General features: G+C 47.0%; 4 protein-coding genes across 12 annotated transcripts in view; 2 read left to right on the forward strand and 2 right to left on the reverse strand.

Moving 5' to 3' along the window:
* Positions 1-45: 45 nt before the first annotated feature.
* Positions 46-6,349, reverse strand: Neurl4 (neuralized E3 ubiquitin protein ligase 4). Of its 2 annotated transcripts, none has more exons than XM_018006676.2 (9): positions 5,874-6,349; positions 5,440-5,811; positions 4,419-5,377; positions 4,179-4,355; positions 3,041-4,125; positions 2,155-2,985; positions 1,783-2,095; positions 1,606-1,716; positions 46-1,549 (listed from the first exon to the last, which is right to left on the reverse strand). In XM_018006676.2, the coding sequence occupies exons 1-9, from the start codon at positions 6,054-6,056 to the stop codon at positions 235-237; spliced, it is 5,346 nt and encodes a 1,781-aa protein (XP_017862165.1). In that variant the 5' UTR covers positions 6,057-6,349; the 3' UTR covers positions 46-234. The 2 variants fall into 2 exon arrangements, with proteins under 2 accessions (XP_017862165.1, XP_017862164.1); XM_018006675.2 differs by having other exon boundaries at positions 4,419-5,380; positions 5,874-6,348.
* Positions 6,350-6,610: 261 nt separating this feature from the next.
* On the forward strand, positions 6,611-7,714 carry LOC108613313 (RNA exonuclease 4). The gene has a single exon (XM_018006690.2). It carries the CDS (start codon positions 6,784-6,786, stop codon positions 7,609-7,611), a length of 828 nt encoding a protein of 275 aa, XP_017862179.1. The 5' UTR covers positions 6,611-6,783; the 3' UTR covers positions 7,612-7,714.
* LOC108613315 (uncharacterized) lies at positions 7,645-8,402 on the reverse strand. The gene has a single exon (XM_018006692.2). The coding sequence runs from the start codon at positions 8,192-8,194 to the stop codon at positions 7,697-7,699; it is 498 nt and encodes a 165-aa protein (XP_017862181.1). The 5' UTR covers positions 8,195-8,402; the 3' UTR covers positions 7,645-7,696.
* Positions 8,403-9,193: 791 nt separating this feature from the next.
* Frl (formin-like protein) overlaps positions 9,194-12,682 on the forward strand; it is a 20,303-nt gene continuing 16,814 nt past the window's right edge. For 5 of the 8 annotated variants that reach the window (XR_001915822.2, XR_001915821.2, XR_001915823.2 and 2 more), the window contains exon 1: positions 9,543-9,968. Coding sequence is in view for 5 of the 8 variants with exons in the window: in XM_018006677.2 (XP_017862166.1) it covers positions 9,690-9,968 (279 nt within the window). In the remaining 3 variants the exon portion in view is untranslated. Of the gene's footprint in view, positions 9,327-9,372; positions 9,969-12,682 lie in introns of those variants that run through there. The other 3 variants (XM_089468421.1, XM_018006681.2, XM_018006679.2) reach the window with 2 other exon arrangements.

The raw sequence follows: 12,682 nt of genomic DNA on the forward strand, positions 1-12,682 counted from the left end.
TTCGAATAGCACTTAAATATAGTAAAATATACGCAAGAGTGGACATTAGGTGTAACATTGTGAGTATATTTGGAAATTCTATTCGCTTACATTACAAAACTTGCTTATAAACGGGGAATGCTAATGCGAAGGCGAATGCGTGGATAGCTAGCGTGTGTGAAGATGAAATAAATAGGAAGTTTGGCTGCGAGCTGGTGACTAGTGTATAAATATCAGTATCCATAGATGCTTTGCTTAGGGTTCGCTTGAAGGCTCCTCGGTGCGATCCAATTTAATAATTAAAGCGTTTATGATGCAGGCGCCCGCCTCCTTCGTAAACCAGCACAGGTCGTTGAGCAGGTGCACAGAGGACTCGTTTAGAGTGCTCGAACTGCTGCCGGCACCGCCAGCAGCGCCGCCCGCGCCCGATCCACCTTCATGCGCTGCCTCGTTGTCGGCCGAATGCATGCTGCGTCGCTTGGCCTCGGTAGCCGTCTTGCCCGTGGTCACGCCGGAGATGGACTGACGTCGCACGTACACCTCAAACGAGGTGGAAATGCGATGGACGCCCTGGTCGGAGACATAATGATGCTGTGGCAGCACCGGCTCAATCACTGTAGCATTGGGCGAGTAGTAGAGTTCCAGACGCGTGCCTGGCTCATCTTTGTGCGTGGCTGCCACCGTATCCTCGTCCATTTCCAGCGGCAGCGGCTGCCCTCGATCCAAAATGGCGCGAATCTTATCCACGCGTGTCATATAGTAGAAGGGCAGCCAGTCGCCATTCAGATCCAAGTGCACTTGTGCCGCCAGAGAGCCGGCCGCGGACGACGTGGACGTACTAAGCGCATTGACGGTTTGCTGATTCAGCTTGAAGTACACCCAGCCCTCCAGCTTGTCTCCGTTGCCGTTGCTGTTGCCGTTGCACTTCGAGCAGAAGCAGATCGGATCGAGGCGAACGTCGAAAAAGGCCTGCGGCAGCACGAGGGAGGCACAGAAGCGTTTCACCTGCTTCAGATATTCGCAATCGTTTTGCTCCATGGCTGCCGCGGCACTACGCAACGAGTCTCTAGCATTGCCACTGGAATTGGTTTCCGACTCCAAGGAGTTGAGCGAGGAGAGATCCAAATTAAGTAAGGACATTTGGTCCGGTATCAAATGATGTTGCATGCGCGTGTATTCGTTCTGTTGCAGCTGCTGCAGCAGCAGCAAGTGATTCATATAATCAATCTCATCATCCTCCAGCACATTATCCGGCTCGCTGGACAATTCACGTTCATTGGCCGCCTCCGCAACTGCCTCGACGTTGTTCTCACTGTGCTCCGACTCGTGCGAGGCGTCCATGGCTGGTGCAGCCGCACTGGAGCACAGGACTTGCTCGTCGTACTCCTTGTTGGTGTCATAGACTGCGTTCGAGCCATGTAACTGGCCCGATGCATTTGAGCCACTCGCAACACCGCCGCCACCACCACCTGTTGAGGTGTTCAGCGAGTTCTGAAACCGTTGGGTGCTCTGGCTACGCTGTATATTCAGATTTGTGTTGTGCTGCAGCTGCAAGGACTCGCGCAAGCAGCTAAAAAGGTAATTGAATTACCATCTTGAAAGAATATAAATATGGGATGCACTTACCAAGTGGAGGATGACCCACCCAGCTCATTGCGCTGCTGTTCAAGCGTGCGATTCTTTATGGAAATATTTAGCAACAGATTCTCTGAGACGCTCTCCATCACCGAACGGGTCCTGTTGGTAAGGAATAGTAGACTTAAAGCTTTAGATCAAGTTGCTTTAATCTGTGCTGCTTCTTACATGACATTGGCTGAGGCGGACGTAGAGGCACCTGTGGGCAATTCTCTGGCGCTGTCGCTCAGCTGCTCCGTATCCTTCTCCTTTTCGTGCATTTCCAAGTGCGCCTTCTCGCACTGCTGCGGCATATTGTCCAGCTCCAGCGCCTCAGGTGCCTCCAAGATGGGCGTGCCGTTGGCGTTGCCAGTGCGCGTGGCATCGTTGCCCGTTAGCAAAGTGATCTTCTCGCACTTGCCATATATGTCAAAGATGGGGTACACATGACCGGGCAGGCCACTGGCCAGGTCCTCTAAGTTCGTGGAGCCCACCATAATGACTGCAAAGCAAATCGTTTATCAATCCTACTCATACAATTATAGACATCTCCATACTTACTTAACAAGCCGGCGTGGGTGAGCGAGAGAGTAATCACCGTGCCCACCTGTATGCTGTCGAGCGCCTCACCATACTTGGAGGCCATGACCTGGCCATTGATGTTGATGTAGTCGTGCGTGGCCAGCCAGCAGCTGCGCTTGCAGTTGAGCAACGATATGGGCACGGCCAGTGCCTGGGGGCAGGCTGCCATCACACCCAAGCTCAGGGTGCCCTTCCACTTGTTGTTAATGGCGTCCACTTTGATGCTGATGCTCTCGCCCTTGCATAAGGGTTTGTTGAGATACACGATGGCCTGGTTAAACGACTTGCTTCTCGATGCACTGCGTCGATCGTCGGAGAGGCGCGTATGCTTGTTCGATATGTCGACAAACTCATAATTTTGCGCCTCTGAATCGATCGACTCCAGCATTGAGCTGTCCTGCTTGTTCAGTGGATCCATGCCAAAGTCCATGGAGTCCTGTAGGCGCAGACTGCATGGACGTAACGGGGATGCGGGAACCTGCGTGGAGATCACCTGCACGGCCATCGTCGAGCCGCGCAACTCGGCCACCACATACACATTGTTGGGCACATTGTGAAACTGAATGTTGACGTTCTCGGAGTTCAGCAGAATGTTCACCGAGTTCTCGACGCGCTCCAGTGTGATGCGATCATCCACCCGCAGCCACTCCAGCGAGGCAAGCGATCGCTGCAAGCAGCTGGAGTTGAAGCGCACCTCATTGCCGCTCACGTACCAGACATTTGCCGGGATTCGCTTGAGGCTCGTGGGCAGCTTCTTCCGCACGCTTTCATCCGCCAAGTTGAGATCTGTGATGCCAATGCTGAGGCAGCCTGCAACAGGATTTGATTTCAGTGTTAAGATTCACGAAAAATTTTGCTAACCTACCGGCAAACATGGGATTTATCGACGTCAGCTTTATTTCGAAGGGCGAGCCCCCACTCAGGGGATGCTCGGAGAAGACCAGGCTGTGCGAGAGGGCTGCCGTGGACCCAGTGTATCGAGATGCCTCTGTCCAGTCCTTGGTCAGCGCCACGTTGCCCGAGACGAATGTCCAGCGGTGCTTGGTCTCCAGCGCCGGATGTTGTATGACGGACGTCGCCTGGCAGCTCTGCGAGTTTTCGCTGGTGGCATACGGAGCGCGAATGTCCAGCTGTGTCTGGGTCAGGCTAACCTGCGCGCACTGCCCATAGAGATCAATGATGGCCCAAATGTTGGGCGCGTGGCATTCCCCAGCCGGACCCTGGTCCATGCCGTCGACAAAGAAGTGAATGTAGTCGCCGTTCCGCATGACGCCCACCCGTGCGCCTGTGCCGAGCGTGTCCAAATCGATGAGTACATTGGTGCGTATGGTCTTGCGATTATGGAAGATCATGGGACCGCACAGAATGATGGTATCATTGGCCTCCAAATCGGTGGCATTTGGTGCCAGCTGGATATCCTCCGGCCGTGTGCCCGTCACGCCGATCTCAATGTTGCCGGACCAATGGCGCACCATCGTCTCCAGCTCGACCTCGAATAGTTCCCGATTGCGCAACGGCCGATTGCTAAACACAATGGCATCATTGAACTCGGCCAAGGAATTGGGACGCGATGCAGTCAGACCGCTATTTGAGATGCCAGCGTTGGCGCCATGAATGCTGTGGAACCGCAGCGGCACCTCGCTGTACAGCGTCGTATTGGAAATGGTGGAGTTGCCCGTGTCCGGGCTGCCGCACTCCGAGGTGTCAATGATGCTGGCCTGTGCCGCCTGGCCATACAGATCGATCACGCCGTACACTCGCTCCGGCACATTCGTCGCTGCCGGTCCCTGATCGACGCCGTTCACCCAAAAGTGCAGAGTGCCGTCGTCCTTGCGCACGACACCCACGCGATCGCCCACCTGCAGACGATCCAGGTTCTGGCCATACTGCTCGATCACCGTAACACCGTTCTGCATGACACCGTTGCCAGTCATCATCCAAGTGCCAGAGCTGCAAAAACCAGATGCTAAAGCTGGATTCAAACCAGTTAAAAGCGCACCTACCGCACGTTAGTCATGGTGAAGGGAAAGTCCAGCTCGTCGGCTGAGTGCGTGGTCACGCCCATTTCCACAGAGCCCGCCCACTTGGTGACGACACGTTCGAGTCGCACTTGAAACAGTTCGTTGGGCCGCAGCGGACGACGCGTGAGCACGACGCCGTTATTAAAGTCATCGGCAGCGCTAAAACATGTATTAAATTTAATTAGAAACTATTTTTTGATGCAGCTGGAGTAGTGCTCTTACTTGGGCCGGAGCGCTGTGCGTCCGCTCTGCGTGACCGTGGCATGGCTGCCGCAAATGTGATGGAACGTGAGGCGATCATCGTTGCGTGCAATGGCGCGCGTGCTGGAGATGGTTTCGCTCAGGCCGCCAGCCGCGCCGGCCACGTTCATCTCGCTCTCCGGACTCAGCAGACTGAGCGTAGGCGTCCCAGACTGGCCATGGCTGCAGGCCAGAGCCATGCCAGCGACAATGTTGTTTCTTCTGGTGACCAAGTTCTGCTGCTCGCGCTCGTCACGATCCACGATGGTCACCTTGATGGTCATGCCGTACAGATCGATGACGCCCCACAGTGTGGCGGCTACCCGCGTCGCTGCTATGCCCTGATCCTGGCCGTTGATGTAGTAGTGGAGGTTGCCATTCGACTTCCTCATCATGCCCACTCGGTCGCCCTCGCGTAGCTCATCCAAATTGAATTCGCCGTACTGCCGGCGCGTGCCCTTGCCATTGGTCAGGATGCCGCACCCGGACATCATGATGGTGCCGCTGCGCATGTTCGTCATTGTGGCCGGGAAGTGGAGAACTGTGGGATTGTGCGTGGTGACGCCCACCTCAATCGAGCCCGACCACTTGTCCACCAGCTTGTCTATGCGAATCTCAAAGAGCTCGTTGTCGCGCAGCGGACGATGCGTCATGACGACGCCATTGTTGAACTCGTCCAGCGGACGACGGCGCTCAGCTGAGCGAAAATTGGGCAGCAACTTGACCAGAGAACCGCAACGTGTATGGAAACGCAAGCGATCGTTGACATCGTAGAAGTCGCCAATGCCGCTGCTGGAGCTGCAGCTGGCATTGCCGTTGAGATTAAGTCGGGCCAGTGCATCAATATTCCCGCTGTCCACGACGCTCACATCCACGCTCATGGGCACATCCAAATTCTGGATGACCTGCTGTAGCGGCTGCTGCAAGGGCGAGTCCAGCAGCTGCTGAAAGAATAGATCCCTTTTGGCATTTATTTAATATGAGACAAAGGTATTTCAGTTACCTCGCTGCTGGTGTTGTGGATGGCGCTCACGTCTGTGGGGCAGATGGACACCTGCACACAGCGTCCGTAGAGATCAACTAGAGCCCAGAGCGGCTTGGGCATGTTCTTGGCGGCCACGCCCTGCGACTCACCGTTGACGTAGAAGACGAGATCGTTGTTGGAGGTGCGCATGACCCCAACGCGATCATTTTCATTGAGTGTCTCCAGATCCGTGCCGTAGTACTCGAGCAGGCGGCGCCCATCCTTGCGCACGTCGATGCCGGACATGACCCAGGTTCCATTGCGCATAGCCGTCGCGCAAGCAACCAGTTCCAGATCCTCGGGCGATTCCGATGTGACGCCAATCTCAATGCTCCCGCCCCAAGAGTGATTCTGCAAAGCACACAAACATAGATTAGGACATATAGTATTTAATAGTTAATTTCCCAACTCACCTTCTTTTCGATGACCACTTCGAAGAGCACATCATCGACCAGCGGCTCGGCGCTGAACACGAGCGCATGGCTGAAATTTCGCATGGAGCGCTGCGCTGAACGATTGCCATTGCCGAGCGTTATGGAGCGGCCGCAGCGCGTGTGAAAGCTCTGCATCGAACTGCCTGTGGGGTCAGCGGACATGTTATGAATAGTGAACTCGAACTGAACTTTTCGCCTAACGTTGCACTTTAACTCCAACAATTTCCACCACAAGCCGCACAACGTGCGTGCAGCTATTGGACTACTGCATGGTTACAACATTTTCGAATTATTGCGTTATTATCAATTAAAACTTGAGTCTCGCAAGCAGAGCGCACTAATTTACTTATTACGAACTAAATTCAGGTTCTTTTTGAGATTTTCCTTTGTTTTTTCAGTTTTCAGCACATTTCTGTATTGTTGATTCCTCCTCTGTTTTATTTCTACTTTTTTTTTTTGCAATTGCAACAGCTGACATACAGCGATAACAGTTTAACATTTGCTTACAGTGTTAGTTCAAAGCGCCTAAAACAAAATATTTTTGTGAACAAATACGAGCAGCGGCTTTTTCAAATAACTTCATAAATAAATTTAATATTATATTATATAACAAATGTTTATTTTATAAACAATTCGGTATATATTGTGTAATTAATTTGAAACTAACGGAACAGCTGCTGAATCATTCGATAAGTTCGTAGAGGTAACGCTGTCGTTCGATAAGTTGCTATCGGCCGAGCAACTGATTGACAAAAACACATTTTTGGGAACTACGGCTGTTGGCAGAAGGGCGATAAATTCCATATAATTTTGGAAATTACAAGGAAAGACGAAACCTTCAACGAACATCGCACTTAGCAAGTAATGTAAAAGTTCCGTCTTCGCCTCGATGTCTTCAGCACAACGTCAGAAGCAGTTCGACTTGAACCGCGGTACCAACGCAACAGCAAATGAAAACAAAATAACAATGAACACAAACTCGAATTCGAATTCGCCCGGACAACGTAAGCTGCAGGTCTCGATGGAGCGTCTGCAAGTACAACAGCCAAATATCAATAGACGCGCCGCGGGCTCCAATTGGCAGGCAGCAGCAGCCGTCGGCAGCGAGAATCAAAAGCAGCCAGCAGCAAATATGAGCGGAGAGGATTCCAACGGCACCTTGTCCAAGTCGGCGCGTGCACGTCTTAAGCGTAAGGCACAGCGCAATCGGTACTTGGCCATGGACTGCGAGATGGTCGGTGTGGGATTCAATGGCCAGGACGACATGCTGGCACGTGTCTCCATTGTAAACAAGGTGGGTGAAGTGCTGCTGGACAAGCACGTAAAGCCCCGCGCGCCAGTTACAGATTACAGGACCGCCGTCTCGGGCATACGCCCGCACGACATCGAGAATGGCGAGGAATTCGAGGCTGTGCAGGATGAGGTGGTCAAGCTGCTGCATGGAAAAATACTCGTCGGCCATGCCCTGCGCAACGATCTCGCCGTGCTGAACATCAAACATCCCGTGGCCCATATCCGCGACACCTCGCGCTACAAGCCGCTCTGCAAGCTCGTCTCCAACGGCCACACACCTAGCCTGAAGCGCCTGACCATGGCCGTGCTCGGCCAGGAGATACAGACGGGCGAGCACAACTCTGTGGAGGATGCACGCGCCGCCATGGGCATCTACAATCGAATTGCCGCCGACTGGGAGAAGTATCTGGAGCGGCGCCAGTAGAAATGACGACAGTAGCAGAGTAAACGAATCAACTATCATTAGGTCATTGTCATTGGATTTTAATATTACAATGTAAATAAATATATTAAGTTTTGAGCTCAAACTCTTCATCCGATCCTATACTGTCCGTCTGTGGGTCACTTAAGACACTACCGTGTATTGCATTGTGGCGCTCCATCAGCTCCCGCCACGGGTCCTCCAACATGGAACTGTGGAAGTATTGAGAAGCATTTCCCCTGTCGCTAAATCTTTTTTTGTTTTGGTGCTGCCCGCGCCTATCACCGCCGCCCCTGCCGCGATGACAAAAATTCCGCGGGGTTCCGTATTGCTGGTGAGGTGTTTTAATCTGGTAGAAGTGAGGCGTATTTGCACTTGAAGAGCCTTGTCTGTCCTCGTAGAAGCCAACATTTTGTTGTTGCGGCGTTCGATTCTGGTAGAAATGTGGCGTGCTTGGATTGGGTCTCTGTGGCGTTTGCTGGCCACCGTTATGCTGGGACATGTACTCCGTGTTCTGAGATGGGTATTGTCGCACATTCTGAGAGTAGGGCGCGTAGTAATTAAATCCTTTTCGGGGTGTTCCCATTATTAAACCAATAAAAAGAGTTTGTAAACAATTCACTAGATTTCGTTCCAGGGCTGGTGCACACCGATTAACTTATCGAGTTATCTATGACTTGCTGATAATGGATAACAATTTTCAAATAAAAAATGTTGAAAATGGAGAAGTAGTTAGCTTTCAGTATTAGATCAAAAATTTATTTGTTGTTTGTTTGTTTAGCATGTCATAAATTTGTTTTAAAAATAATGTGAACATAGACACTACAGTGGAGAGCGTGCAGGCTAGTATATTTTGTACAGCACAACATTCGGTATTTCAATGCTGCCAAAACGTCGGTCACACTAACAGTCTCGTTCGAAAACTCGACAAGCGAAGTTGCGAGTCGTTCTGGTCGCGCCGTCGCATGTAAATTGCATTTAAACAGTTGCAGTGGAATTTCGCGTACAAAACCCTAAGTAATTGAAATGCAACATTAAATTTTAAATTTCAAATTGAAAGCGCTTTTAATTCAAGTTGCGAACGAACGACCGGTTAGAGTACAAATTAAAAGCAAGGCCATAAAGTTAAACACGCCTACAGGAGCGTTCTATTGAAATCTGCGCTTTGTCTGTGCCCCTGTGTGTGTGAGTGTGGAGTGTGCATGTGTATGTGTGTGAGTGCACTATGGAGTGTGGAGTGTGTATGATTGTATGTGAGCTCGTGTTGAATGCATATGTGTGAGTGTGTGTTGGCGTGTGTATATGTTTGTTCAGTTGCATATAAAGAAGAAGAAGCAACAGCAGCAGCCGCCGCATCAGCAGCAACAACAACAACAACAAGCACATTACTCACTTTGGTGTCATTATTTGTGCTTCCAACAAAATTCTTTTAGGGCGTGTATATGCTTGTGTGTGTGCCTATGTGTGTATGTGTGAGTGTAAAACATAAAAATATATATAATTAATATTGCAGTTAAAAGTGCTTGCATTGCAAATAAAAGAGAAAGAAAGAAAAAAATTAACACAGCAACTTTTTCGCCTTTAGTTCAATACGAAAACAACAACAACAACAACAACAACAGAAGCAGCAGCAACAACAACTAAAACAACAGAAACGTCGCAAAACAACAAAAACAAACAGATACACTAAAAAGAAACAACAAAAAACTAAAACCAGAGTATAAATTTCTTTCGGTTGATTTACAATATATAGACAATAATAAATTCACTGGCTGCAGGGCGAGCGCAGGCAAAGCAGCAACATCGCTTTGGATATCTTCAGCGGCATCAAAGAGCAACTCTCAAGTTGCCCCGAACGCACCCGTGCATTCTGTCGCACTGTATGGGGCGCGGTGTCCACGTCCCTTAGCACAGCGCTAACTGCGGCGAGCATCGAGGCCGGCGACGCCCGCGACGACGGTGGCGGTGGAGGCGGTGGGGCAGGCGGAGGCGGCGGTGGCGGTGGCGGCGGCTGGTGCAGCACAATAACAACAGCAACAACTGGCGCTGCATCGGCGGGCAGTGGCCGCTTTGCAACCATAATGGGCGCAGTCAAATCTCGGCCCATCACCAGCGCCGACGTGGACCGACAGGAGGATCAACGTCAGCAGCTGCCGCCCTTGCACCAGCATCAGCACCAGAACACGAACTCCATGCAGCGCAATGGCCATCACAGTGCGACGCTCCAGAAACAGGATCTGCGCTACGACATTGGCTCCAGCTCCCAGTATCATCATGTGAGGCAGCCGAGCGTGCGCAGTCGCAGCCAGCAGCCCATGCCCACCACGGATGAGCTGGATCGTCGCTTTGCCAAAGTCTTGGTGAGTAGCTCCACAGGGGCAATCTATGAAATCCTTATCTCTTATATCCTAACACCCACAACCCTTGCTCTCGCTCTTTCATACTTTTTCAATACATGTGATTGGGAATGAGCTCATCGCGCTTAGTATATGCGCGCATGTGTGTGTGAGTGAGTGATCGAATGTGTGTGTGTGTGCGTTGCGATAATCCCAGTCGAACTTGAAATCAAGTTAGAACTTGTTGTAACTAAATTAAGTCAAACTTCGCTCAGCTAAAAGCCCCAGTTTTATTTTATTTCAAATATGTTAATTCATCCAAAACAGAGCAGTTAATAATATTTTGTTGGATATTCGCATATAAAACAGTTGTTTTTAATTGGGAAACATTTAAAGTAGAATTCAGGTCTAGGAATTTAATGTAAAATACATTAGGTTTATTCAGACTTTTTTTTCCATATATTTAATTTATTTTTTAGGTATACATGCATAAAAACATTTATTTTTAATTGAAAATAATGACTAATACTCAAAGATTTATTAAATTTGCTTTGACCAATAAAAATAGTTAGCAAAAACCGCAAGTTTAATTTTGTATAAAATATAATATTTTATTTCATATAAGTAGATAAAGCAGACGTTTTTAATTAGGAGCAAAATATAATATTATTATATATATTTAAATTCAATTTACAAATGACTTAAAAACTGGTGTTTCAATATATTCAAAGAAAATACTACTTTATTTATATTTTAAATACTTTTGATTGAGTGATATATTTTGATTTTCTTGGATTATTACTCACTTTATTTGTTGAGGCTTTTTATCTTGGAGCCTTGGACATTAAATCTAGATGTTACGAAAAAAAAAAAAAAATAATAATAATAATTTATAATATTAGTTATATTTTTAAATTAAAAAGTTAATATTCTTAGCAGTACCTTTAAGAACTGTAGAATGGATTTTATAGTTTCTATATCCCTATAGGGTTTAAAAGTTTAATGTTATTTTCTTCACCAATTATCGCACGTGCATGACACAAAAAGGGAATTAAAATATGATCTGTCTTTCCCAAACTGCGCCGTATACCTGCAGCAATAATTCACAGGCAATTTGCTTCCTGTTTTAAGATCTACAAAAGATCAATTCTCATGCATGCTTAGAAAATGCATGCGACTTTCTGTACGTTTGGCACGCACAGCAGTTCGGCTGTGTATTGTCTCGTGTGCGTTCTCTATGTATGCATGTGTGTATGTAAATTTCTGTGTGTGTGTGTACACCTCTCTCGCTCTGTTCTGTTTGTCATGCATCTGAAGTGCTGCTGGCTCGCAGCAAGCCGCTCAACAAAGTCAACTTAATTAAACAATGGGCGCGCGCTTTTATATTGCCAAAAAGGAAAAAATATGAAATAAAATTTGTTGCTATAAAAAAGTACTTGAGTGCCACAAGAAACGAGTGTGACCCAATCCGAAGCCAAATCCGTAGCCCCAAGCCCCAGGCCCCAAGCCTCTAGCTCAAAGACAGAGACGCATGCAAATGGCAATTAAAAGCAAATTGATCGATTGTCGCCGCTCTCTTTCGCACTGCTGACTCATTCGGCTTAGCTTATCTGCCACTCGCACCCAAATTGAGAATAAGTATTGGAAAAAAAAGAAGCATACATAGCGGGAGAGAGAGTGAGAGGGAGAGAAGAGCAATACTAAAAACACGAAATCTTTATTTATATGCGCAGCTCGAGTTCTCACTTATCATCCATCGTTCCCAGTGGATGTAACATGAAACGCCGCTCGAACTCGTTCCCTTTTCTTTATGTTCTGTTTTTGTTCTTGCATATCTACCCCTCATATGTATATGGGGGCATCATTGTTTTGTCAAGTTGCATGCAACATGTAAATATAGGTGATTTATGCGTGTAGGTAAATGATTAAAGCTCGTTAAGGCATCGCCTTACGGGTGGGAAAACTGGTGTTTCCTAACTGATTCGCATGAATCTTAACATATTTCGAAAGTTGATAATTCTTCTAGGGGAATCTATTGGAAATTCAAATGAATAGATTAGCTGATTAAATATGGTATCGTATTATTTACAAGAGACAGAAATACGGGTTTAAGCCAATATACATATAATTATAAATATTACTTATTAGCATCAACATTATTAATATTAATCTCAAAAGGTTTATAAAGTTTAGTAGGCATAAATAATTATTTTGAAAATCAAAGACACCGAATTTGGTATATGAAATCTTTGAAATATGCAGACTACAAATATTTCTTTGTATTTTTATTTTTTGAATACTCATTACTGATATATCTATAAAAAGAAATCGCACATGCATTGCAAATTACATTTGGCAAAGAGCTAAATAAATTAACAATAAATATTTATAAAAATTCATAAGATAAAAATGAATGCCAATATTGCAAAAATAATACAATATATTGAATATTATTAAAAATATGTAAAAAAAAAATGTATATACCTAATTTAAAAATAGAATCAAAATTTAATAGTGTATATACATATATGTATCTATTTAAATAAATAATCTAATATATATAATAATTAACTAATAATATACAAAATGATACTAGGCAAAATTAAAAAATATTAAATATTAATATAATTTAATACGTATTCTACGATAATATTATACATATAGAATAATAATGCATAATATATGATATTAAAGCGTTCAAAACTAAATAAAATATAGTAGAATTCCTCTAACTTTTA

This window comes from Drosophila arizonae, chromosome 4, assembly GCF_054131065.1.
Source record: "Drosophila arizonae isolate 15081-1271.41 chromosome 4, UAZ_ARI_1.0, whole genome shotgun sequence".
NCBI lineage: Eukaryota > Metazoa > Arthropoda > Insecta > Diptera > Drosophilidae > Drosophila > Drosophila arizonae.

Excerpts from the sequence above, each read along its gene's own strand:
- Neurl4 (XM_018006675.2), bottom strand. The coding sequence starts at position 6,056 with ATGTCCGCTGACCCCACAGGCAGTTCGATGCAGAGCTTTCACACGCGC. Across the intron at positions 5,381-5,439 it reads TCCACAACACCAGCAGCGAG|CAGCTGCTGGACTCGCCCTT; the intron begins GTAACTGAAATA and ends CTATTCTTTCAG. Across the intron at positions 2,096-2,154 it reads CACCCACGCCGGCTTGTTAA|TCATTATGGTGGGCTCCACG; the intron begins GTAAGTATGGAG and ends TTTGCTTTGCAG.
- LOC108613315 (XM_018006692.2), bottom strand. The coding sequence starts at position 8,194 with ATGGGAACACCCCGAAAAGGATTTAATTACTACGCGCCCTACTCTCAG.
- LOC108613313 (XM_018006690.2), top strand. The coding sequence starts at position 6,784 with ATGTCTTCAGCACAACGTCAGAAGCAGTTCGACTTGAACCGCGGTACC.